This window comes from Argentina silus, assembly GCF_951799395.1.
Source record: "Argentina silus genome assembly, chromosome: 21".
In the NCBI taxonomy this organism is placed as follows: Eukaryota; Metazoa; Chordata; class Actinopteri; order Argentiniformes; family Argentinidae; genus Argentina; species Argentina silus.
In genome coordinates, this window is record NC_139675.1 from 10,421,473 (window position 1) to 10,447,222 (window position 25,750).

The following is a 25,750-nucleotide window of genomic DNA, read 5'->3' on the forward strand; positions in this document are numbered from 1 at the left end:
CAAATAACATGACCAATAAAGCTGTGGTACATTGGTTCAGATTCATTTGTATTGAGGGCTTCAAGGTTTGGTCAACAATGAAGAAAGATCAGATTGTAGATTCTTGAAGAAAATATGTTTTATTGTCTAAACAAATTCAGGAGATAGTTCTGGTCAGAAACAACTCAAGGCACACTTTGCATGTGTATCCCTGTATAAACCTGGTTCTAAGTCAGATTTGGCCTTTGTACCGATTGGTCCTCAAGCTTCATACACAAGCGGTTATAATGACTACCCCACTACAGTCCAACTATCAGCATATGATGAAGTTCCTCATCCTCAGGTACAATGCAGAAGAACATCTTTTAAAGTTTTAGCACAGTCTAAACTCCCTAATTTGCCATGGCAAATGAAAAAATACAATACAACATGTGATTATCTTACAGCCAACTTGTGACCACTTGACCATCAGTGGAAAAGTACAGACTAGCACTTACAGTAGGAAAGTATTAACCATTATTAGAAGTATCAAAAATGCAAGTATAAAAAGTGTTAGCAGCATTATGCTATGAGCTTTGCATAACAAAATGATTACAAGTGGATGGTCTATTGCTCATAACCATTACAGCCAGCTTCTATGTCTAGGCCTTTATTCACATACAGTGGCTTCAGGGGCACCAAACACCTCAAATAACCCAGGATCTCTTCTGCCCGACCCTTCAATATCTACTTGTAGGGGGAAAAAATCGATTTAATTGTCTGTCCCATCTACCTCTGTCCAAAACAATGTTTCAGCTGGTGCTTTACTAAGCAGACTTTATCAACAAATGTGTCCCCGCAACGTTCACAGCCAAAGGGTTTTTTTCCAGTGTGGATCCTCACGTGCCTTTTGAGGTTCGACAACTGATTGAATGTCTTCTCGCACTGTTGGCAGCTGAAAGGTCTCTCCCCTGTGTGAACTCTCTGGTGCGTTCTCAGACCACTGGCGCTGATCCAGCCCTTTCCACATTGTTTACAAATAAACCGCTCCTTCCTCGACCGCTGTTGGGGGTAAGGGTATAACGGTTTGGTCATATTTGGACCACTGGGAAAGATTGTTGTTGCGTTTATGGCAGGTTTTGACAACACCATGCTCACCCTTGCTGGCTGTCTAGCCCCATGACTGAAGTCCTTAGGCGTGTGAGAGTCCAATCTTGTGGCATAAGAACAAGTTGGGTTACTGGTTCCACTGGGCATACAGTAGTGAGGGTTGAGGTCGTTGGAGGAGCCATCACTGTTCTCAGAACCAGTGCGCTGAGGACCCTGGTCAACTGCTTCATGTCTCATGGCTTCCCAGCCAGAGTAAGTGCTGCCTTTCTCTACTCCAACTTGTGTTTCTGCTATGGCGTCTCTCTCCTCGCTCTGGGTCTCTGGGTTATGCATCACATAATCACATGTCGAGAGCGGGAGAGAACTGGTTTTGCATACATCCTGCTTGAGTGGGTCATCAGCCTCCTCTGTGACAATTTTCTCCAGGCTATTTCCTCTATCCTGTGGGGTTGTGTATTTCAGGTCTAAATCAGGTTGTTCTTCCTTTATGTAGATCAGGTCTGGGCTGTCCTCCTCCATACCAGCCTAGAACCAAACAATTACTGTGTGATTATTTAGAAGGGATTAATTACAGTTCCTCAATGTTGAATTCTGCTTGAGTGAAAATAGGTGAAAGAGTAAATAGATGTGATTGAACATTAAAATATTATCATTGCATGAGCACACACATCTGTATAGGTTACATACTGTACCACCAGTCATAGGCACATGTGCATCCCTACAGCTCTATATAGGTGTACATCAATGACGGACACAATATGATATGAGCATAGAAATTAATAACTGTACAGTTCCATTAAGAATGTTGGTTCCACTAACCTTGCTTCTCACGTCAGGCTCACGTTGGGACGTTGAGTTGATCCCTATACTTAGAATCTTGTTCTGACACTCAAGGTTGTCATTAGCAGCTGGAGTATTATGGTGCACATTATACGAGAATGGTGAGTGTCATCAACTGCAAAATGGAGCAACACAAATACCTGACTTTAGGATACTTACCGTTGGCTGTACCATATGACTTGCCACTATCGCTAGGTGTGTTGTCCACCCAAGAGCTCTCAACTCCCAATTCTCGTTGGTAAAATTGTGAAAACAACAACTTTTTCTCCATTAAAAGCAATTTCGCTTTTAAAGCCTTATTTTCTCCCTGCCATTGCAAGATTTCTAAACGTAACACATCATAGCCATCATCAACAACTTTGCAAATATCGGCAACAGCAGCATTGGCTAATACTTCAATGATGGAAGCTATTTGAGTGTGAAACGCAACAGTTGACATTCTCCCTTGCAAACCTTGAAAGCACTACTCTGAAATTACAATAGAATAACACTAATGTACCCGCTGGACAACGTAAAAATCTCGGTTAAGTGGTGTGTCCTCAAAGAGAGCAAGGCGTGCCAAGAATAAACCAAACATTCCGGTGGAATGAGTCTGATCTGTGGGCGGTACCCTCTTTGGTTAGGATTAAGGTTAGGCTTTAGATAAATGTTAGTGGTTACAAATCGCTATCGTGTTGTGGTCGTAAATCTTTGACGTCCCATTTTGTTTTCATGAGAACATGTACTTCCTCAAGGGGAGACTTCCAAAATAAAAGTCACCTGGTTTATTATCTCCAACATCGCCCCCTGCTGTTTCATGATAGCTGGAAAAACTTAATGTTATGAAATCAGGCTGCAAACACTTGTTTCTCCGAAAAGTATTATTTTACTTTTGAGCTCAAATACAGAATCACTACACAATCTGACAGCTTCATACAGGCCAAATACAAAGCTACTTGAGAAGACCAGAGTTAAAAAAAATAAAAAAAAAGATTTATGTTGGTTTTCAGAAATATAAAAAGTAAATGCATCAGAGTAACAGTTACAGTAAATTAACTGTAAAAAGTAACAAATTATGCTTTACTGAGAACTATTGAACAGTAGAAAGACATTTAATCTTGATTGTGTCAAGGTTCAACTACTAGAGGGGAGTCATTCTTCACTCATTTCTGAACAGAAGGACACTGATATTGATTAAGCACATCAACCTAATGTGATGTGTCACATTGCACAGCAGCAGTAATGTTGTATGTCTCACAAACACAACAAAAATGTACTTGCTACCCTTTCAGGTTATATCAGTTTCTTATTGAGTTTCAGGGAATTCTGTCAGTCACAAACTTGCCCTGCTGCATATTTCCTTATGATGTCATTTCTCAGGATAGTATGAAAGGTTTTGCAGACCAGAGACAGGTTCCAATATCCTCTCCTCCCATCCTTACAAATGACCTCCCTGAAGATCCACACCAGCGACTCCAGAGGAAGCTGAAAAGACGAAGTCAGTAAATTTGCACAAGGGAATAAAAATGTCACAGTTTGTCACAATTTAAACTCTAAAAAAAAGGTGTGATACCAGTTTCAAACATTGATGGGAAAGCAAGGCAAAGATATTTTTGTTGATGCTGCCTGTTCCAGAGCATGATCTGCTACAAATGCTTACCTCTAGAAGGTGAGGTTTCCCCAGTCCAAGATACCTCTGGCTATTCTGTAAATAAACAAGAAGTAAGTTGGTGGTCTGTGAGTACAGTGGCACAGTCTTCAAGGACAAGATGGATTAGATGGAATAAGAAAATGGTCTACCATTGCAGCCAGGACTCTCTCCCCCTGCAACTGCTGAGTCACAAGGGTCCAAACTTCATGGGAGTCTGGGTATGCAGTGCTCTGCTCTCCTCCCATTTCCATGTCTAGGATGAGGTCATCATCATGGTCTTCACCCCTTCCTCCTGGTGTCCCAAGACGGGAGGCAAGCAATGAACTTTCGATGGCGAAGAGGCCCTGCTCTGCCAGGCATTTGTTCAGAGCTTCCTCAAAAGCTGTTGATTTCACATCCTCCTTGTGTTTTCTCTTCATGTGCAGCTTGAAGTTCTTCTTGTTCAGGGTGATACCACAGCGATCGCACCGAACTTTGACCTTATGCTTGCGCACGATACCCATTTTGGACTCCTCCAGACATCTTTTCAGATCTTCCTCCTTTTCGGCTGCCCTCAGTTCTTCCTTGTGTTTCCTCTTCATGTGCACCTTGAAGTTCTTCTTGTTCAAAATGATGCCACAGTGGTCACACTGGATTTTGAAGTCTTTGGACTCCCTGGATTCTCCTTCTCTGCTTTGGGATGATTCGGTTTTCAGTGTTGTGGTTGTAGATGCGTCCCAATTCTGAACTGGGGCAAATACAGATCTTTCAACATGGTGGGCAGATGGTTTTTGAATGATGGAGACCTCCATCTGTGGAGTTGGGGGGCTGCTGTATGCTTCTGGGGATGAGGGTTCTGATTCTATGGGTTCTGATTCCATGTGTTTAGATGCCAGCAGCTCAGATGCCAGGCTTGATGGGGCAAATGGAGGCTGACTGGTGGAGGTGTCATTGTCAGGTTTTTCCAGTGAAGAAATGTCTGGTCTTGCCACTGGAGTGGAATGCATATCTGTGTTTTGAGTTGTAGGATCATCTGGTGTGGAGCATGGAGGGGCGTGTTGGGCAGGATGTTGGGTAGGAGGAGCAGATGGAGTCTGAGGTTGGGAGCGAGTAAGTGTTAGTGGACGCTGTCTGCAGAGTGGGAGATGTCTTTGAATTTGCAATTTATTTATTCTCGTTTCTCCACAGTAGCAGCAGTGAAAGTGTCCAGAATTTCTGCACGTCAAGTTGCACTTGTAGATGATGAAGTCTGAAAGACATACAGGTAGACGCATTGGAAGTATCATTATGAATGTTTTAAAAAACTAAAATAGCACCATCTTAGTTTGTTAGTAGCTAAGTGTTAAGGGAATGTGATAAAGAAATGCTACAATTATAGTTTCACAAGTTTTTTCTAAATCAAAGTACACAATATCTCAAATGAGAAACCAAAACAATCCATTCTGGGTCCTATTTTCTGTTGCTGTAGTTTATGGTTGGTGACATGTCCTACCATCATTCTGAATGGCTGATCTTAGGTGGCTCTGGATGTGAGGAACCACCCTGTGAAACTCATTAGGTTTGAAGATGGCCGGTTTGCAGAAGGGGCAGTGGTAGAGGGAGCAGCATGTTGTGCATTGTTGTATCTTGGGTGTTTCCCCAACTCTGAAGCAGGTTATATGTTGCTGAAGCTGTGGACACAAGCAAATGAAACAATGGGACATCAGTCAGCGGTTGACACAGATGGTCAATAATTAATGTGTTTTGTCAGGTGGAATCCATTTCGCAGATAGACGCTTATATGAAAAACCCAGTGGTTTACAAATTGGGACCAACAGTGAGATGCAGAAAGAAATGCTTAAAATGAAAATTATTTTTGCTCCACCTTACAAAAAACAGATTGCTTACCAGTTTCTCCTTCATGGTGTTCTCTGTCGAACTGGTCGTCATGGTCTTCGGTGGAACAGGTGTCACAGATGCCACAACTTTGGTCTTTGGGGAAACAGGCATCTCTGAGGGGGCAACCTTGTTATCTGCTGCCGTGGAGCCAGTTTTCCACAGGGTGTGCTGACTGCCCGTGACACTCACCATAACAAGTTCATCGCCTATGGAACAGGGTTAGATTCGATGAGACATATTTACTGTGGTGGTCACCGAAATTTGCAACGTGTAAAAGAATATATTGATTAAAAATGGAAACAGAGACAAAACAACAAACATGGGCAAGGTAATTAATTAGACAATGCCTTCCCTGCCTAATATGACATCCTTTCCAAAAAAATATTGCTTTCCCCCTCAAATACAGTACTTTCGTTTCAGTTATTGCAGGACTTAAACCATCAAGTTATTGCACTTGCCCTTAATGAAAACACACGGTCCCTGTACATTGCAACAGAGAGACATTTAACAGAGGGTACTTTATCCTTGCTTTTGAAACAGTGACACGTACCTTCAAAGTCACTGTCGCCAGCATCTCCCTCGACTTCAGACATATCGCTTGAGGGACTGTCGATTCTTGTGAAATCGGAGACAGGTGTCTGTGCTTCTGCACTCACAGACTTGTTCCCCATCTCAGCCATTTTCAGTCTTTCCTTTAGCATTTTGATTTCCTTCTTGCTTTGAGACGCTTCCACTCGTAATGCCGCATAGGAGTCCTGCACCAACTTGCAAATCTCTGTGACTGCGGCCGCGGATAGGGTGTCCATAATTGCGGTTACCCGACGATGCAAAACGCAAGTTTCCGACATCTTTGCAGTGCCAAATACTCGTTATTAAAGTTATGGTGAGATGGCTATATGAAGGTTTAGTTTATGACAGAAATAACTTCAAATTCAATACACCTTTTTCCGAAAGGCTTGTTGTTCCACCATCTTTGCTCTGTTCTTCTTCTATGAAATTCAGAGCGGTGACATTGCTTACTAGCTACGTATCGCCACCTAGGCGTTGAGGCTAGTATTGACCACGGTTCCAAAAGTAATAAATACATACCGTTCCAAAACGTAAAAAAAAACATGGTAACAAAAATACATACGTTTAAAGTTCAATTAAAAAATAAAAATTGCATAAATGTAATGTAAAAACAGCTGATACACTTTATTTACCATTTAAAGTCAGAGACTAAACCTCTAGTAAATAATCTCTTTGAATATTTAAGGAGTCTATATACATGGGGTACATGATGTAAAAAAGGGGCAATATAAGGTTTTCACATGCTAGTTATCATCACCATACATGTGTGGAGACTGGTGTCGACCTGTCGACTAAAGTGAAGGCTTCTATCAGAGCTAGTTAAGTTTCATGGTCATAATTACAGTCCTTTATTTGTATCTTTTATTTCTTACTGAGTGTTGCCTGCCTATTGGTCAGGACACTCAGAGTGATGTCTATCTCAATGTGGCTTATCTGGATGGATATAAAACAGCAATGAACGGAGAAAAAAAATCTCACATTCACGCAGCATTTGGAATCACAGTTAAGCCTTTCCATGCCATAGTACTCTCAAACTGTACTCTTCCCACCCATTGCCGCTGAAATTAATTAGCAGAAGTAAACGTTGAGCACTCTAAAATCTAAAATGTCATCATAACCTCTCTAAAAGATTTGGCATCATTCATATCATACCGCAAACCTTTGTAAGTGACAATGTAAGTCTCAAGACCCTCCTCCAAAGTCAACTTTACTGTGGTTGACATCCAACACGAAAAAACTGTTTTTACCATCATTTCCTGGTACAAGGGTGTCAACACGTCTGCCATGATTTCTCGTCTATCCACACCCTTTACTACCATTGTAAACATGACTTTGACCAGGAAGTCACGTTTAGTCATTTTATCTTTCTTAAAATCTTTATATGTTTGTGACTGTAAGACATTTAAACCTAATCTGCTTCCTTGACTGAGGAATTCACATTCTGGGAGTGAATCATAGTATAGTACCATGAAAACAAACATACTCTAACAAACATAAACATCTATTTTACCCAGTCACAATCTTAATGAATTTCTATTCATAAATACATGTTATACATAAATCCAGACAGAGGGATGTCTTCCTTCACATACTGTCCATACCTACAATATGTATTCTATGTATTCTGTTTGTCTGTTCTATCTATCAATGCATTCTATTAGACAATACATTCTGTATTCTATCTATCAATGCATTCTGTTAGACAATACATTCTGTATTCTATCTATCAATGCATTCTATTAGACAATACAGTATGTATTCGATCTATCAATACATTCTATTTAACAATACAGTTTGTATTCAATCTATCAATACATTCTATTTAACAATACAGTTTGTATTCGATCTATCAATACATTCTATTTGACAATACAGTTTGTATTCGATCTATCAATACATTCTATTTGACAATACAGTATGTATTCGATGTATTCTCTGTTCTATGTATCAATGTATTCTGTTAGGATAGTCTTCTCAGCAACCTTTGTAACTGTTTCTCAGAGAGCCTTGAAGCTTGGAAGCAAAGAAGAATGGTTTATGCACATCTTCTTTGACCCAAGAGCCTGCTTCTGTTTATAATACTGTTCTTTTTATTATTATTTAAAAATCTGTTTATTGAGTACAGTAGCAATATAGAATACTGTTTTGTTTGTGGTGCAAGCATCCCTGTTACCTTTTGAGGCTACAGTACATTCCTGTAATGTGTGAACATTCATGGTAAGAAACTGTGAAAAAAATACAATTTCTCCACTTCTCTTTCACTGCACAGACTAAAAGAAGATGATGAGGTTATGAATAATAAACCATTAAGCAGTTCACTCAAATCGCTGCCTTTGTTCCTTGTTCCAAACCGTTTGTCAATTTGACCCTGTTCCAACACGATATATCTTTCTAACAGTTTTTACAACATCATGATGTAAATTCCCTGTCAGATTTTTCATCTGTTGTGTAAATTACTGACACACAATGTCAAAGTCCAGTGCGCCTTATCGTCACATGAAGAGGTGACAGCATGGAGGACAGGATCGTATATAAACAGCAGAGCAACCTCCTCTCTTCACAGCATCACCTGCCTACCTGAGAAAAAGTACCTGTGATTTACCTACGAGTGGTAAGGGTCCTGCTGCGTTTACTACTTGTCTCTACTCAACTTCAATCACTTCTCTCTCTCTTTCTCAGTTTCAAAGTGTTCATTTACTGTGGTCAACTTCTTACATCTTATTCTATGGGCTGGTTACCTGGACACATATTAGAGTAGAGTAGAGTATTACCTTATCAATCTTGTTTTATTAATTTAGTCCTTGATTAAAAAGTACCTTCAATGGAGGTTTTCTATTGCTAATGTTATTATCCTCTGAGCGTAACTTGTCTTATCACGGTTTCTCATATGGGTAAAAACTTTTTGGTCATGGTTTGAAATTATTCAAACTAAGTACTAACTCTGACAATCTGTCACTTTTCTTCAAGACAACCAGCATCACCATGAAGTTTCTGATCCTCTCTGCCCTCCTCTGCATAGCCTTCTCAGTTATGACAGCAGCAGGTAAGTCCTCACCCTGCATCCTGACACAAACTCAGCAATACCATAGATACAACACAGGTGATGCTGACTGGTATTGTGTAAACTGAAAATCCTGCTATTTTCCGATACAGTAAATGCAATGGTTTGTGACAAAGCATACAGATATCTCGAATATGTTGGATTTCAATTGGGTAAATTGCAATGCACTCAAACTGAACTGGACTTAGGAACAAGTTAGGAATCAACGATGCTGTCTTTTTCCTTTTAAGTTCCTGTTGAGAGTGAGACTCCGGCTGGAGTGGAACTGCAGGAAAGTGTTCCAGGTTTGTATGGTTTGGTTTACATGAAACACGATGGATGAAGTTTCCTCTAAATTAATAGACAATAACAAGTTGCATATCTATCACAGAACCGAGGAACTAGTTTGTTTTGCTGATGAAACACTGATGTTTTACTGATAGAACACTTGAATGTCCTTATTCTGTGTTTCAGCAGAGCAAGTTGAATTTGTAGAGGATGCAGCAGTGGAGCAAGAGGGTGAAGTTCCAGGTTAGTACTCTTCTTTGACTTATGTCAACCAGAAGCATCAAAAAAACATCTCTTGATTTGTTAGCTTCTGTAGGAGCATAGCTAACCTGGTATGAAAGCTCAGGGATTTAATGTGTGAATACATAAGTATAAAAACAAGTGAATCAAAATACTTAGGAACAATTAAATATTAGCAATAAAAAGAGAGACATTTCTTTTGTTTTTTCTTCCTAGTGTTTTTTGCTGATGGTTAGGGTGTAATAGTCTTCTCTAATGATGTGTTTGTGTCTCTACAGAGGGAGAAGCTCAGGCTGATCTGGCTGAAGTACCTCAAGGTCAGGTTCACATGATAACTGATATACGTAGACATATCACTGTTCTATCATCCATGTTATCACAGCGTTTGTGAAACACACGAGAACGTAATGACACATACTGTATTAAGGAGTGGTTTGTTACTTGTTGTGGGGAATAAATAAATGAAAGTGTGGCAGTTGAGTTTATAGTTTGCTTTCTTTGTCTTGACAGAGCGCTCTATTTATTGCCCTCCCGGTTGGTTCAGATACCAGTCCCGCTGTTTCATGTTTGTGAACTCTCTTATGTCATGGCACAATGCAGAGGTAATAAACGTGTCATTTTACAAATGTTCAAATGCTTGACAAACTAATCTATTACAATGTTTATTAAACCTGTGGAAAATTGCTCAACAACAGATGCTAAAATGTTACGATGAAGCAAAGTTTGACCAGCTTGATTTATCTTCTCCTCTCCCCTCCCCTCTCACCTGTCAGGAACACTGCAACAGTCTTCAGGCCAGCCTGGCTTCCGTGCACAACCCCTCTGAGTACCGCTTCCTGCAACAGATAGCAACAACCGCTGGCCATTCAACTGCCTGGCTCGGTGGATTCTTCCTCCAGGTGAGAGTCACCTCCTACCAAATAAGCAGAGCAGCTAAGCCTCATTTATGGTTATTATGGTATATTTGGGAGAGTTTTTCCTAGACATGTGACCTGACCAGGAAAAAATAGTACTGTGATATTTGAGGAATGACACTAAGTGGCTGAAGGAGAGACAAGTGGTTGAAAGAGTAGCTTACTTACAGAACTAAATGTTCTGATTCTGTACACCTGCTGCTATTTGTGATGATAACAAACCACTATATAGAAGATTAACAGGTGGATTAGATGCAGTGGCACAGATTTAAATGTGGTGTGAATCTCTGCTCCTCTATCCAGAGCCGCTGGATGTGGGTCGACCGCTCAGGGTTCTACTACACCAACTGGTATTCACAGAGTGCCGTGTCAAGCAACCCCTGCCTCTACCTGCGCTCCACAGGTGAGAATATCATGAGAATATCATGCAAGCACAGTTACTCCAAATGTAATGTCATGCAACTCAAGGGGTCTTGCTATAGTCAGGTATACTTTAGATAAATACAATTGGTTTTATTGTTGTTATTTTTCTTTTTGCAGTGGGCTGGTCCAATAGCAACTGTGGGACATCACTCCGGTTTATCTGTGCGAGAAACCCCAACAACTGTTATTAAGAAGTGAAGAAGATATTGACGCACATTGTGGGTTTCTGACAGCAGCATATTGTAAGAATACTGTTCATAGCTTGACACCATTTCTAAGTGCTTTGAGGATTTATTTTCTTCTATGACTGACTGAATGTTTAGGATTCACCAAAGGGCTAAATACTGTAAGATGTAATGCTAATGTTGTCCTTGTTTTTGAGTGACTGTAATTGCTTTCCATGTAATAAAGATGTTTTATAAAACATGACATTATATGAGCTGGTGCTTGGAGAAGAGTATTGTCTATGAAGCATAAAGGTCCTTAAAGGGATATTCCACTTTAAAGGTTCTATTTAAGAAGTTTGTCTTATGGTACAAAAATGATCGGTTATGTTTACCAAGAAATGTCTTAGTCAAACAGAGTAATAACCGATAAATTACTTGTTGGATGCTTTGGGAATTATTATAAAAAGAACAACTAAGCACATTCTCGTACCAAATTGTGTTTAAATATTTGACACCAAAAAGTATCCTTGCTATAATCCATTATTCCATCAAATAAAATACGAGGTAGATAAATACCCATGGAAACAGCACTTATAGTGAAGTACAGTAACACACAAATTGAAACATGCAAGTCAAATCCTGCAATAACTCCATGTCGTGGGCAAAGGTACTAACTGCATTCTGCTAGGGATCCCTGCTCTAGTGGTATTTCATGTTGGATACCAAGGCTACACTTTACTGTCCCGTCTCCCCGACACCTTGTTTGGTCCCTTGCCCTTTCTCAATTGTTAGAAACGGGATTCTTCACGTCCTCTCCTCCGTCCCCCACTCATTTCCTACTCAAAATGCATTGGAGGAGAATATCTAGATTCCACCCTTTAGATGTTCTCCTTCAATGCTTTTTGAGAAGAAGCAAGTGGAGGATGGAAGAGAGGACGCGAGGAATCGAGTTTCTAACAATTGAGAAACGGCCCTCCTAACTAACTCGTAATTAACGACGTGTTTTTAGCTGACATTTCTTGTAAATAGCGGTGTGGTGTGATGTTGTGCATTGGGCTGTTTTAAAGGATGTTTCATTTAAAAGCAAATAATTCACCTAGTTTTGATTGTTATGGTGTAGAGGTCAGTGACTTGGTTGTAGCAGTTTGAGGAAATTAAGGTTCAACGTGCTTGTGTGTGTGTGTGTGTGTGTGTGTGTGTGTGTGTGTGTGTGTGTGTGTGTGTGTGTGTGTGTGTGAGTATAAATCATGATACAACTTTGAAAAATAACTATTCTGCATTCCTTGCATTGCATTCCTCAAAGATTGAAGTATTTAAGTCATTGTTGCTCAAGCAATTTTTCATGCTATTTTGTTTGTCTTTTGTTGTAAGTCCTTTTCCTTTCAAACTCAGCCTTTACATGAAACAAAAAAAAAACACCCTTGCACGCGCACGTGCGCGCACACACGCACACACACACACAGACACACACAGACACACACAGACACCATCCATCTTTATATTTGTTTCTCTGAAGACCTTGTGAACAGAAACACGTGATTTCAGTCAATTTGGCAAATGTCCAGAACAACAGATCGAGGAGCATTTCTGGTAAATGGGGGGTTGGCCCTTCTGGGCCAGGATGCCCCTCGATCTCAGATAATGTGTGGAACTTTGACCAGGAAGTCATGTTTTATTATCAAATACCTATTAACAGCCTTCCTTGACTGGGTTTATGACAGCATGGTCTTTGTTTTGACTATTTCATCTTCCATGGCTTTAATACTTTTATTATGCTTCTTTGTTTTGATCTTATCAAGATTTTCATGAATTACACTCTCACATTTTATCTAAGAGATTGTGCAATGTTAGGATCACAACAACCAAACAGCTCTACACCACAAACATATCAAACTGGATCAAATTCAATTGGAACAGACCGTCACAAATCCAGAGTGATATTGCTATGGACCTTAAACCATAGAGTAAATGATTGTTATTATCAACATATTTGCCCAAAATTGAATGTATGAGAAAGTTTGGATATTCACAAGAACTTTTAATATCATCTTGTATGATATGGTATAAGGATTTCGATTGTGTTATTGCAGGCAACTAAGTGGTTTTAGCTTTGTATAGAAGGCAAGGCAGGGTGAAAATATACATCTCTGTCTCCAGAGGATTTGATTAGTGCTAAATAGTGGAAAAGTGGATTTTCATGAATGAGTGCTTTTACATCATTAGGGCCATGAGTTATTCCTGTCTAGGAAAATCTCTGGGCCCCAGGTTTACTGTGGACCTGACTTCCAGGTCCGGAGAGGAAAACTACTCATAATAAACCTTTATAAATGGCTATGCTACTCTCAAGAAGTTAGCCGATTCTTGGTTGGCCATATACTTTCATTGTTTGGTGGTTATTTAATTCTTATTTTGGCCAGCGTTCAACTTTAGATGGATCTAATTTAATGTTATACTCCCAAGATTGTGTGCGCAGAAAAACGTGATGACTGTTGATATCAATAATCTGATATTATTGGGTTTATTATTGGGGGAATATCGTTTCAATATAATAGCTGCAGTAAAAGATCCAAGTCCAATACTTTTTATCTATTCATCATTTGTCACATGCAGAGGTGACCACATGCAGGACAGGACCGTATATAAACAACAGAGCAACCTCCTCTCTTCACAGCATCACCTGCCTACCTGAGAAAAAGTACCTGAGATTTACCTACAAAAGGTACCTACTCATTCAACTTTGCTCATATCTATCTATCTATCTATCTCTCTCTCTCTCTCTCTCTCTCTCTCTCCATTGTGGTGATGTGTTTGCTTTTAAATTAAAAAAAAAAAAATCCACTGTGGAGACGGTTTGAGATGATCCAATACAACTCACCAAGTGTGACTTCTCTTTCCAGCAGACTCCAGCGTCACCATGAAGGTTCTGATCCTCTCTGCCCTCCTCTGTGTTGCCTTCTCTGTGAGAGCAGCAGCAGGTGAGACTTCATCCTGCATCATTCATCAGAAGGACACAAACTCAGCAATTTAACCATTGCAGCAGGGGAGGCTGGTAGAGCTAGAGAATCAGAGGACGGGCTCATTCTATCATTCCATTCCTCATTCCGTTCCATGCATTACAATGAGCCATCTGATTTCTGCCTCCACCAGCCTCCTCCTGAATTACAGCACAGGTTACTTTGGTTGGTATGGAACACTGATTCATTTTTTCTTGTTTGTCTTCTCAGTTCCTGTTGATAGTGAGACTGTGGAGGTGATGAAACTGGAGGAAACTGTTCCAGGTTTGTAAGAAAATGTATTTAGATCTGTACAATGCTTTTCAAGACACTCAAATGACACTCAAATAACATTTAATAGAGTGTAACAACATGCATATCAAACAATCTCTTGCATATCAAATTGAAAGGACAGTGATGATAATTGACGGTGATTTAGTCTAAGACTAGGCTTAATCTGTGTCAAGATCATTGGACTTCAGGATAATAGTTCCCACTTACTCTTTATGAGGTTGTTTTAATACATGTCCTTGTTCTGTGTTTCAGCAGGAGAAGATCAAGATGGAGAGAAGGCAGCAGAGGAGCAGCTGAGAGACGCTGCTGGTTAGTTCCTCCCCTGTGACTTCAATCATGTTATCAAATGTTTCGTTATCATGATGTGGCCGGTCTGTTATGTTGGTTATTTTCCTGGTCAGAGAATTGAAAGGCTACATTTGCAACATATCTTTGATGAAAACTGGCTGCTTGGCTCTCTTTTTTTCAGTGGAAGCAGTGGAACAAGGAGATGAAGTAGAGGCTGGTCTTCCTGAAGGTAAACACCACACATAAACAAAACATAAACAAATAGATGATAACCTATTGATTAGTTAGTGTCCGTCTGCGCTTACATTTCTCAAAATTGATAATTTGGCAACTGTACTTTCTCAGATGTCATTTTACAGGACTACAAATCAAATGTGTAACACTGCCAATAACCTTTTAAAAACTAGCAATGAATATATTTCATCATCATTGTGTTTTCTTGCTGTTGACTATGCAGGCTAGTAATAGTATTATGAAGACTGATGCTTTTGATGATGGTGCAGAAGACATCAGTATCAAAACAAGTTAATCAAAAATACAGTAGTAGGCAGTTGAGTTTATAGTTTGCTTTCTTTGTCTTGACAGAGCGCTCTGTTTATTGCCCTCCCGGTTGCCCTCCCGGTTTATTGCCCTCCCGGTTTTACTGATAGAACACTTGAATGTCCTTATTCTGTGTTTCAGCAGAGCAAGTTGAATTTGTAGAGGATGCAGCAGTGGAGCAAGAGGGTGAAGTTCCAGGTTAGTACTCTTCTTTGACTTATGTCAACCAGAAGCATCAAAAAAACATCTCTTGATTTGTTAGCTTCTGTAGGAGCATAGCTAACCTGGTATGAAAGCTCAGGGATTTAATGTGTGAATACATAAGTATAAAAACAAGTGAATCAAAATACTTAGGAACAATTAAATATTAGCAATAAAAAGAGAGACATTTCTTTTGTTTTTTCTTCCTAGTGTTTTTTGCTGATGGTTAGGGTGTAATAGTCTTCTCTAATGATGTGTTTGTGTCTCTACAGAGGGAGAAGCTCAGGCTGATCTGGCTGAAGTACCTCAAGGTCAGGTTCACATGATAACTGATATACGTAGACATATCACTGTTCTATCATCCATGTTATCACAGCGTTTGTGAAACACACGAGAACGTAATGACACATACTGTATTAAGGAGTGGTTTGTTACTTGTTGTGGGGAATAAATAAATGAAAGTGTGGCAGTTGAGTTTATAGTTTGCTTTCTTTGTCTTGACAGAGCGCTCTATTTATTGCCCTCCCGGTTGGTTCAGATACCAGTCCCGCTGTTTCATGTTTGTGAACTCTCTTATGTCATGGCACAATGCAGAGGTAATAAACGTGTCATTTTACAAATGTTCAAATGCTTGACAAACTAATCTATTACAATGTTTATTAAACCTGTGGAAAATGTTTGAGTGCTCAACAACAGATGCTAAAATGTTACGATGAAGCAAAGTTTGACCAGCTTGATTTATCTTCTCCTCTCCCCTCCCCTCTCACCTGTCAGGAACACTGCAACAGTCTTCAGGCCAGCCTGGCTTCCGTGCACAACCCCTCTGAGTACCGCTTCCTGCAACAGATAGCAACAACCTCTGGCCAATCAACTGCCTGGCTCGGTGGATTCTTCCTCCAGGTGAGAGTCACCTCCTACCAAATAAGCAGAGCAGCTAAGCCTCATTTACGGTATAGATAAGAGTTTTTCCTAGACACAAAAAAATAGTACTGTGATATTTGAGAAATGACACTAAGTGGCTGAAGGAGAGACAAGTGGTTGAAAGAGTAGCTTACTTACAGAACTAAATGTTCTGATTCTGTACACCTGCTGCTATTTGTGATAATAACAAACCACTATATAGAAGATTGACAGGTGGATTAGATGCAGTGGCACAGATTTAAATGTGGTGTGAATCTCTGCTCCTCTATCCAGAGCCGCTGGATGTGGGTCGACCGCTCAGGGTTCTACTACACCAACTGGTATTCACAGAGTACCGTGTCAAGCAACCCCTGCCTCTACCTGCGCTCCACAGGTGAGTCAACCACAGGTGTTAGCTGAACGATGACAGCGATAGATGGTGGGTCCAGTGCCTGTCATAGTGTTAGTACAAATGTAGACCGGGGTTGGTTAACAGAGGGTGAACGTATTGACCAAATTCTCGGTCGACTGACAGCAGGTCATTTACATTTACATTTATGGCATTTAGCAGACGCCTTAATCCAAAGCCACTTACAACAAACATCTTTGTCTAAGTGAGTGAATCATCTATCCATCAGTCATCATAAGAAAAAGTAATATAAGCTAGGACCAGGGGCTATTGGCAGTCACAATGCTAGAAGAAAGGAAGATTTTTTATTTTATTTTTTTCAGGTCAAATGTACATGGTTCTTGTTAGGGTTAGCTGTCAACAATATCATGTTAGCACAGTTACTCCAAATGTAATGTCATGGAACTCGAGCATTCTTGCTATCGTCAGATACTGTGAACTGTAGACCAAAAAAATTTAATTGTTGTTATTTTTCCTTTTGCAGTGGGCTGGATCAATAGCAACTGTGGGACAACACGCCGTTTTATCTGTGCAAGAAACCCCAACAACTGTTACAAATAAGTTAAGAAGACATTGATGCACGTTGTGGGATTCTGACAGCAGCATATTCTAAGGACTGAGAATACTGTTCATAGCTTGACACCATTTCTAAAGTGCTTTGAGGATTTATTTTATTTTACTACTGACTGTATGTTTCTAAATAATAATTTGCCAAAAAATACCGTTAAATGTAATGCTAATGTAGTCCTTGTATGTTTTTGAGTGTGTGTAATTGTTTTCCATGTAATAAAGATTTTTTGTAAAACATGAGATTACAATATATGAGCTGGTGCTTGGAGAAGAGTCATATTATTGTCTATAGAGCATAAAGGTCCTTAAAGGGTCTATTTTAAGGGACTATTTAAACAGTTTATCTTACGGAAATGATCAGTTATGTTTACCAAGAAATGTCTTCATCAAATTGTGATTACAGAGTAATAACCTATAAATTACTTGTTGGTTGATTTGGGAATTATTATAAAAAGAACGACTAAGCACATTCTCATACCAAATTGCGTTTAAATATTTAAAGTTGATACCAAAAAGTATCCATTGCTGCTTCAGTATAATCCATTATTCCATCAAATAAAATACTAAGTAGATAAATACCCATGGAAACAGCACTTATAATGAAGTACAGCAACACAGAAATATAATTTGAAACAATCAAGTCAAATCCTGCAAGAAAATGATGAGCATCAACGTCTACAACAGTTTGGGGAACTTCAAGCAGTGCTGACATCCTGCTTTTGATGGCCTTGGTGGAGGTGATGAGCTCAGTCTTGAACAGAACTCTTCCATTCTAGTATGTGTGGTAATGAGTCTCAATAACTCCATGTCGTGGGCAAAGGTACTAACTGCATTCTGCTAGGGATCCCTGCTCTAGTGGTATTTCATGTTGGATCCTGAGGCTATACTTTACTGTCCCGCCTCCCCGACACCTTGTTTGGTCCCTTGCCCTTTCTCAATTGTTAGAAACGGGATTCTTCACGTCCTCTCCTCCGTCCTCCACTCGCTTCCTACTCAAAATGCATTGGAGGAGAATATCTAGATTCCACCCTTTAAATGTTCTCCTTAAATGCTTTTTGAGAAGAAGCAAGTGGAGGATGGAAGAGAGGACGCGAGGAATCGAGTTTCTAACAATTGAGAAACGGCCCTCGTAACAATATAATCACCTCAAACCCTCAATAACAACCATTACTGCCCCAAACGTAGGGCTAGATTAACTATGTGTTTTTAGCTGACATTTCTTGTAAATAGCGGTGTGGTGTGATGTTGTGCATTGGGCTGTTTTAAAGGATGTTTCATTTAAAAGCAAATAATTCACCTAGTTTTGATTGTTATGGTGTAGAGGTCAGTGACTTGGTTGTAGCAGTTTGAGGAAATTAAGGTTCAACGTGCTTGTGTGTGTGTGTGTGTGTGTGTGTGTGTGTGTGTGTGAGTATAAATCATGATACAACTTTGAAAAATAACTATTCTGCATTCCTTGCATTGCATTCCTCAAAGATTGAAGTATTTAAGTCATTGTTGCTCAAGCAATTTTTCATGCTATTTTGTTTGTCTTTTGTTGTAAGTCCTTTTCCTTTCAAATTCAGCCTTTACATGAAACAAAAAAAAAACACCCTTGCACACGCACGTGCGCGCACACACGCACACACAGACACACACAGACACACACAGACACCATCCATCTTTATATTTGTTTCTCTGAAGACCTTGTGAACAGAAACACGTGATTTCAGTCAATTTGGCAAATGTCCAGAACAACAGATCGAGGAGCATTTCTGGTAAATGGGGGGTTGGCCCTTCTGGGCCAGGATGCCCCTCGATCTCAGATAATGTGTGGAGCTTTGACCAGGAAGTCATGTTTTATTATCAAATACCTATTAACAGCCTTCCTTGACTGGGTTTATGACAGCATGGTCTTTGTTTTGACTATTTCATCTTCCATGGCTTTAATACTTTTATTATGCTTCTTTGTTTTGATCTTATCAAGATTTTCATGAATTACACTCTCACATTTTATCTAAGAGATTGTGCAATGTTAGGATCACAATAACCAAACAGCTCTACACCACAAACATATCAAACTGGATCAAATTCAATTGGAACAGACCGTCACAAATCCAGAGTGATATTGCTTTGGACCTTAAACCATAGAGTAAATTATTGTTATTATCAACATATTTGCCCAAAATTGAATGTATGAGAAAGTTTGGATATTCACAAGAACCTTTAATATCATCTTGTATGATATGGTATAAGGATTTCGATTGTGTTATTGCAGGCAACTAAGTGGTTTTAGCTTTGTATAGAAGGCGTGTGTGTGTGAGTGTGAGTGTGAGTGTGAGTGTGAGTGTGAGTGTGAGTGTGTGTGTGTGTGTGTGTGTGTGTGTGTGTGTGTGTGTATTAATCTTGTATCTGGCATCTGGCTGCCAGGCACATGACGTTGACGTGAATCTGAGGCTTCTGAGAGTCTTCATCCACCACACTATCTGTACGCCATCTGCATACAAATATTCATGGACAATCACACTTGTCCCATCGCAACCCCATAGCAACCCCATGGCAACCCCATCAAAGCTAAGCCTGCATCCTTGCCAGAATAGTGTCTTCTTTCACATCAGTCATCTACAAATCAAGATACAACTTGCATTCCTCGAAGATTGTTTTGCATGTATCTTCGTATGTATACACAAAGTATTTAAGTAATTGTTGTTGAAGCTATTTTCATGTGGTCTGTCTTTTGTTTTTAGTCCTTGTACTTTCAAATTCAGCCTTTACATAAAACACAAAGAAAATAACCTTGCACGTGTGTGCACACACACACATTATACATGTTTATTGATGTTTCTCTGAAGACCTTATAAACAGAAACATGTGATTACAATCAATTTGGTAAATGTCCAGATCAGAACAACAGATCTGGGAGCACTTCTGCTAAGTAGGGGGTTGGCCCTCCTTGCCCAGAATTCCTGTGTCCTGTATCTACAAGTAATCTTCAGATAATGTGTGGAACGGGTGATCATGTTTTGTGTGGGAGGTCATGTTTTATTATTGAATAAGACTTCCTTGACTGAGTTTATGACAGCATGATCTTTGTTTTGACTGTTTCATCTTCCATGGCGTTAATACTTTTATTTTCCTTCTTTGTTTTGATCTTGTCGATATATATTTTTTTTTTTCTTATTGTATTGCATCTCTTTATGAAATGTGATATATAAATAAAGTTTGATTTGATCAAAGAACTAGTAGGTTGACCAAGGAAAAGTTGAGCCTGTGCCTTTCCCACCTGAGCAATGATGCTCTTGATAAGCACTGTAGTTGACCTTGAATTACACTCCCTCATTTTATCTAAGAGATTGTGCAATGTTCGGACCACAATAACCAAATATACACATACATATCACCACATACATATCATACCGGATCAAATTCAATTGGAACAGACCTTCACAAATCCAGAGTGATATTGTGACATTGCTTTGGACCTTAAACCATAAACGACATTCTTGTTGTTATCAACACATTTGCAGCAGAGCTTATGTATTTTATAAGGTATTAGGTATTAGAAAGTTTGGATATTCACAAGAACTTTCAATATGGACTTGGATGACAAGAAACGGATTTCGATTGTGTTATCGCAGGCAACTAAGTGGTTTTAGCTTTGTATAGAAGGCAAGGCAGGGTGAAAATATACATCTCTGTCTCCAGAGGATTTGAAGAGAGCTAAATAGTGGAATAGTGGATTTTCATGAATAAGTGTGGAGAGGTGCACAACTTAATCTAAAATGCAACTTTGCTCAAACCTCAATGTTATATCAGAGGGCCAGGCGTTATTCTTCTGGGCCCCAGGTTTACTGTGGACCTGACTTCCAGGTCCGGAGAGGAAAACTACTCATAATAAACCTTTATAAATGGCTATGCTACTCTCAAGAAGTTAGCTGATTCTTGGTTTGCCATATTCTTTCATTGTTGGGTGGTTATTTCATTTCTTTAGTTGTTCTATTTTGGCCTGTGTTCAAGTTTAGATGCAAAACACTCTCTTTTCACATGTTATACTCTCAAGACCTCGTGCACAGAAACACTTGATTCCTGTTGATATCATTTTCATGTATGTTTCATATCCTTATTGCTTTATCACTATTCACTGTAACACCGCTCAGTAAAAGATCAAAGTCCAATACTTTTTATCTATTCATCATTTGTCACATGCAGAGGTGACCACATGCAGGACAGGACCGTATATAAACAACAGAGCAACCTCCTCTCTTCACAGCATCACCTGCCTACCTGAGAAAAAGTACCTGTGATTTACCTACAAAAGGTACCTACTCATTCAACTTTGCTCATATCTATCTATCTCTATCTCTCTCTCTCTTTGTTCATTGTGGTGATGTGTTTGCTTTTAAATTAAAAAAAAAAAAATCCACTGTGGAGACGGTTTGAGATGATCCAATACAACTCACCAAGTGTGACTTCTCTTTCCAGCAGACTCCAGCGTCACCATGAAGGTTCTGATCCTCTCTGCCCTCCTCTGTGTTGCCTTCTCTGTGAGAGCAGCAGCAGGTGAGACTTCATCCTGCATCATTCATCAGAAGGACACAAACTCAGCAATTTAACCATTGCAGCAGGGGAGGCTGGTAGAGCTAGAGAATCAGAGGACGGGCTCATTCTATCATTCCATTCCTCATTCCGTTCCATGCATTACAATGAGCCATCTGATTTCTGCCTCCACCAGCCTCCTCCTGGATTACAGCACAGGTTACTTTGATTGGTATGGAATACTGATTCATTTTTTCTTGTTTGTCTTCTCAGTTCCTGTTGATAGTGAGACTGTGGAGGTGATGAAACTGGAGGAAACTGTTCCAGGTTTGTAAGAAAATGTATTTAGATCTGTACAATGCTTTTCAAGACACTCAAATGACATTTAATAGAGTGTAACAACATGCATATCAAACAATCTCTTGCATATCAAATTGAAAGGACAGTGATGATAATTGACGGTGATTTAGTCTAAGACTAGGCTTAATCTGTGTCAAGGACATTGGCCTTCAGGATAATAGTTCCCACTTACTCTTTATGAGGTTGTTTTAATACATGTCCTTGTTCTGTGTTTCAGCAGGAGAAGATCAAGATGGACAGAAGGCAGCAGAGGAGCAGCTGAGAGACGCTGCTGGTTAGTTCCTCCCCTGTGACTTCAATCATGTTATCAAATGTTTCGTTATCATGATGTGGCCGGTCTGTTATGTTGGTTATTTTCCTGGTCAGAGAATTGAAACACTACATTTGCAACATATCTTTGATGAAAACTGGCTGCTTGGCTCTCTTTTTTTTCAGTGGAAGCAGTGGAACAAGGAAATGAAGTAGAGGCTGGTCTTCCTGAAGGTAAACACCACACATAAACAAAACATAAACAAATAGATGATAACCTATTGATTAGTTAGTGTCCGTCTGCGCTTACATTTCTCAAAATTGATAATTTGGCAACTGTACTTTCTCAGATGTCATTTTACAGGACTACAAATCAAATGTGTAACACTGCCAATAACCTTTTAAAAACTAGTAATGAATATATTTCATCATCATTGTGTTTTCTTGCTGTTGACTATGCAGGCTAGTAATAGTATTATGAAGACTGATGCTTTTGATGATGGTGCAGAAGACATCAGTATCAAAACAAGTTAATCAAAAATACAGTAGTAGGCAGTTGAGTTTATAGTTTGCTTTCTTTGTCTTGACAGAGCGCTCTGTTTATTGCCCTCCCGGTTGGTTCAGATACCAGTCCCGCTGTTTCATGTTTGTGAACTCTCTTATGTCATGGCACAATGCAGAGGTAATAAACGTGTCATTTTACAAATGTTCAAATGCTTGACAAACTAATCTATTCATTATGATTATTAAACCTGTTGAAAATGTTTGAATGCTCAACAACAGATGTTAAAATGTTACGATGAAGCAAAGTTTGACCAGCTTGATTTATCTTCTCCTCTCCCCTCCCCTCTCACCTGTCAGGAACACTGCACCAATCTTCAGGCCAGCCTGGCTTCCGCGCACAACCCCTCTGAGTACCGCTTCCTGCAACAGATAGCAACAACCGCTGGCCATTCAACTGCCTGGCTCGGTGGATTCTTCCTCCAGGTGAGAGTCACCTCCTACCAAATAAGCAGAGCAGCTAAGCCTCATTTATGGTTATTATGGTATATTTGGGAGAGTTTTTCCTAGACATGTGACCTGACCAGGAAAAAATAGTACTGTGATATTTGAGGAATGACACTAAGTGGCTGAAGGAGAGACAAGTGGTTGAAAGAGTAGCTTACTTACAGAACTAAATGTTCTGATTCTGTACACCTGCTGCTATTTGTGATGATAACAAACCACTATATAGAAGATTAACAGGTGGATTAGATGCAGTGGCACAGATTTAAATGTGGTGTGAATCTCTGCTCCTCTATCCAGAGCCGCTGGATGTGGGTCGACCGCTCAGGGTTCTACTACACCAACTGGTATTCACAGAGTGCCGTGTCAAGCAACCCCTGCCTCTACCTGCGCTCCACAGGTGAGTCAACGACAGGTGTTAGCTGAATGATTACAGCATAGATGGTGGGTCCAGTGCCTCGTAGTGTTCGCACAAATGTAGACCAGGGTTGGTTAAGATAGGGTGAATATTATCATTGACATCTTGAAGTGGTCTTGCTATAGTCAGATATACTGTAGATATAAATACAATTGACTTTGTTGTTATTTTTCTTTTTGCAGTGGGTTGGTCCAATGCCAACTGTGGGTCATCCCTCCGGTTTATCTGTGTGAGAAACCCCAACAACTGTTATTAAGAAGACATTGTGGGTTACTGACAGCAGCATATTCTCAGTACAAGAGAGGATTGTTCATAGCTTGGCACCATTTTTAAGTGCTTTGGGGACATCCTTTCTTTTACTACTACAGAGTGAATGTACGTTTAAGTACATGCCAAAGGGCTAAATATATACAGTATGATGTAATGTACATGCAGTAATTTCCTGTTTTTGAGTAACTGTGTAATTGTTTTCCCTGTAATAAAGATGTTTTTGTGTATCACATGAGATTATATGAGCTGGTTCTTGGAAAATAGTAATATTGTTGTCTATGGAGATTCTGGATTCCGATCGCCTTGTCTGCTTCGTGGGTGAGGACGTAGCAGTAAAGATTAGTGGACGACTCTGCCGCCACCTATCGCATTTATCTTTTGATACAAGTACTTATGTTATGGAAGACGACTACCTCCAATTTTTGTTAAATTCTATATGTTAATGTATCGTGAAAAATGTGTTTGCTTTTGTGTTAAATAGCCTTATCAATGTACTAATAATACTAACGAATAAAAGCCTTAAGTAATTATGGGCTGCATACTGTTATTTGCCTACAAGTGAAATTAGACCAATGAATGCTGTGTTGATTGTCAAAATTAAGCAATTGCGATTATCGACAACTATTTCCAATTATCAAGCTAATTCTAAATGCTTTAGTGAAAATACTGTACTCCAAATATGTATAAACAGCTATATTTGATATAGTTACACATTTACTTCCCTAAATATTTCCAAATACATTGCAATATTCAACTACACACATTAAATTAATGAAGTTACCAGACTAAATAACATTCATCCTTTATCCACATTAGGTAGACCTACATTTTGATGGGGCTCAATATAAGTTATGTTATTTACAGGAGACTGTTCTTCTTGACTTGACAATTGCTTGATTCATCTCCATCATGATGACTTCATAATATCAGTTTGGTGAAGAGATTGAGGATCAACAAAATAATCCGTGATAGTTTTCACATTTTTGCTTAAGTTTATTAGCTAATTTCATTATTACAATGATTATAATGCATTCATTTCAGTTATGGTAAACTACCAGCCAGACACGTAGCCTATCTTGACGATGAAAGAAAAAGATAAACAATTGAGTTTTCAGATCTTTATTTAAAAAAGATTTTGGAACGTTACTTTTGGAGTATGTGTGTTTTAAAGAGACACCAGTACAGGGACCAGCAGCATCCTCTGCATCCTCGCCCTGCTGCAGCAGGGATTTGTTTACCTTCTTCTAAAGGTAACATCTCAGCCTGCTCCAGAAGGACAGCTTGACAGCAGGCAGCACAAGGTGACAGTCCCTTAACCAGTCTAAAGCACTGCCTGCTCCTCTGACCTCGGTGCCCCAAAGGTTACGCTCTGAACCTCCTCGGCCACAAGTGGACTTGGGTGGAGGCGAGGTGACAGTCCCTTAACCAGTCTCCGCAGTGGGAGGTCAAGGCCACCATGAATCATGTAAATGTAGCAAATAGGCTATCAATTTATATGCAATGGTTGACATTAAACTATGATTATGTTATTTTCAGCCTTATTTATACCCTCAAATGTCTTGACGTAAAAGTCAAATTTATAAAAATGGTTAGTCTCATTTGTGCTGTAATAGTCCAATTTATATAAATGGGTATCAACCCATTGTATTGTGTCATTTTGCTATTTGTATGGTGAAAGCAACATTACATTTGGTTTGACTC

The 25,750-nt window shown here is 39.5% G+C and overlaps 4 protein-coding genes across 6 annotated transcripts; 2 read left to right on the forward strand and 2 right to left on the reverse strand.

The window, feature by feature from the left end:
• Positions 1–99: 99 nt before the first annotated feature.
• On the reverse strand, positions 100–2,614 carry LOC310821219 (uncharacterized protein). 2 transcript variants are annotated; one of them, XM_083693179.1, is made up of 4 exons: positions 2,068–2,614; positions 1,888–1,976; positions 1,117–1,593; positions 100–1,020 (listed from the first exon to the last, which is right to left on the reverse strand). In XM_083693179.1, exons 1-4 carry the CDS (start codon positions 2,345–2,347, stop codon positions 748–750), a joined length of 1,119 nt encoding a protein of 372 aa, XP_083549305.1. In that variant the 5' UTR covers positions 2,348–2,614; the 3' UTR covers positions 100–747. The 2 variants fall into 2 exon arrangements, with proteins under 2 accessions (XP_083549305.1, XP_083549304.1); XM_083693178.1 differs by having other exon boundaries at positions 100–1,593.
• A 172-nt stretch (positions 2,615–2,786) lies between these two features.
• Positions 2,787–6,365, reverse strand: LOC310821190 (uncharacterized protein). Its single transcript, XM_083693134.1, has 6 exons — positions 5,946–6,365; positions 5,405–5,601; positions 5,010–5,187; positions 3,688–4,766; positions 3,548–3,592; positions 2,787–3,372 (listed from the first exon to the last, which is right to left on the reverse strand). The coding sequence occupies exons 1-6, from the start codon at positions 6,241–6,243 to the stop codon at positions 3,217–3,219; spliced, it is 1,953 nt and encodes a 650-aa protein (XP_083549260.1). The 5' UTR covers positions 6,244–6,365; the 3' UTR covers positions 2,787–3,216.
• A 1,693-nt stretch (positions 6,366–8,058) lies between these two features.
• On the forward strand, positions 8,059–11,411 carry LOC310821191 (ladderlectin-like). 2 transcript variants are annotated; one of them, XM_083693136.1, is made up of 9 exons: positions 8,059–8,576; positions 8,933–9,008; positions 9,257–9,310; positions 9,480–9,536; positions 9,812–9,850; positions 10,044–10,135; positions 10,307–10,432; positions 10,751–10,850; positions 10,988–11,411. In XM_083693136.1, the coding sequence occupies exons 2-9, from the start codon at positions 8,948–8,950 to the stop codon at positions 11,059–11,061; spliced, it is 603 nt and encodes a 200-aa protein (XP_083549262.1). In that variant the 5' UTR covers positions 8,059–8,576; positions 8,933–8,947; the 3' UTR covers positions 11,062–11,411. The 2 variants fall into 2 exon arrangements, with proteins under 2 accessions (XP_083549262.1, XP_083549261.1); XM_083693135.1 differs by having other exon boundaries at positions 8,059–9,008.
• Positions 11,412–13,951: 2,540 nt separating this feature from the next.
• Positions 13,952–24,279, forward strand: LOC310821028 (macrophage mannose receptor 1-like; the record flags this gene model as incomplete). Its single annotated transcript, XM_083692872.1, has 18 exons — positions 13,952–14,012; positions 14,262–14,315; positions 14,577–14,633; positions 14,728–14,841; positions 15,294–15,350; positions 15,626–15,664; positions 15,858–15,949; positions 16,128–16,253; positions 16,548–16,647; positions 17,147–17,212; positions 21,694–21,771; positions 22,021–22,074; positions 22,325–22,381; positions 22,543–22,590; positions 22,947–23,038; positions 23,218–23,343; positions 23,662–23,761; positions 23,962–24,279. The coding sequence occupies 18 exons, from the start codon at positions 13,952–13,954 to the stop codon at positions 24,033–24,035; spliced, it is 1,395 nt and encodes a 464-aa protein (XP_083548998.1). The 3' UTR covers positions 24,036–24,279.
• Between the last annotated feature and the right edge of the window lie 1,471 nt (positions 24,280–25,750).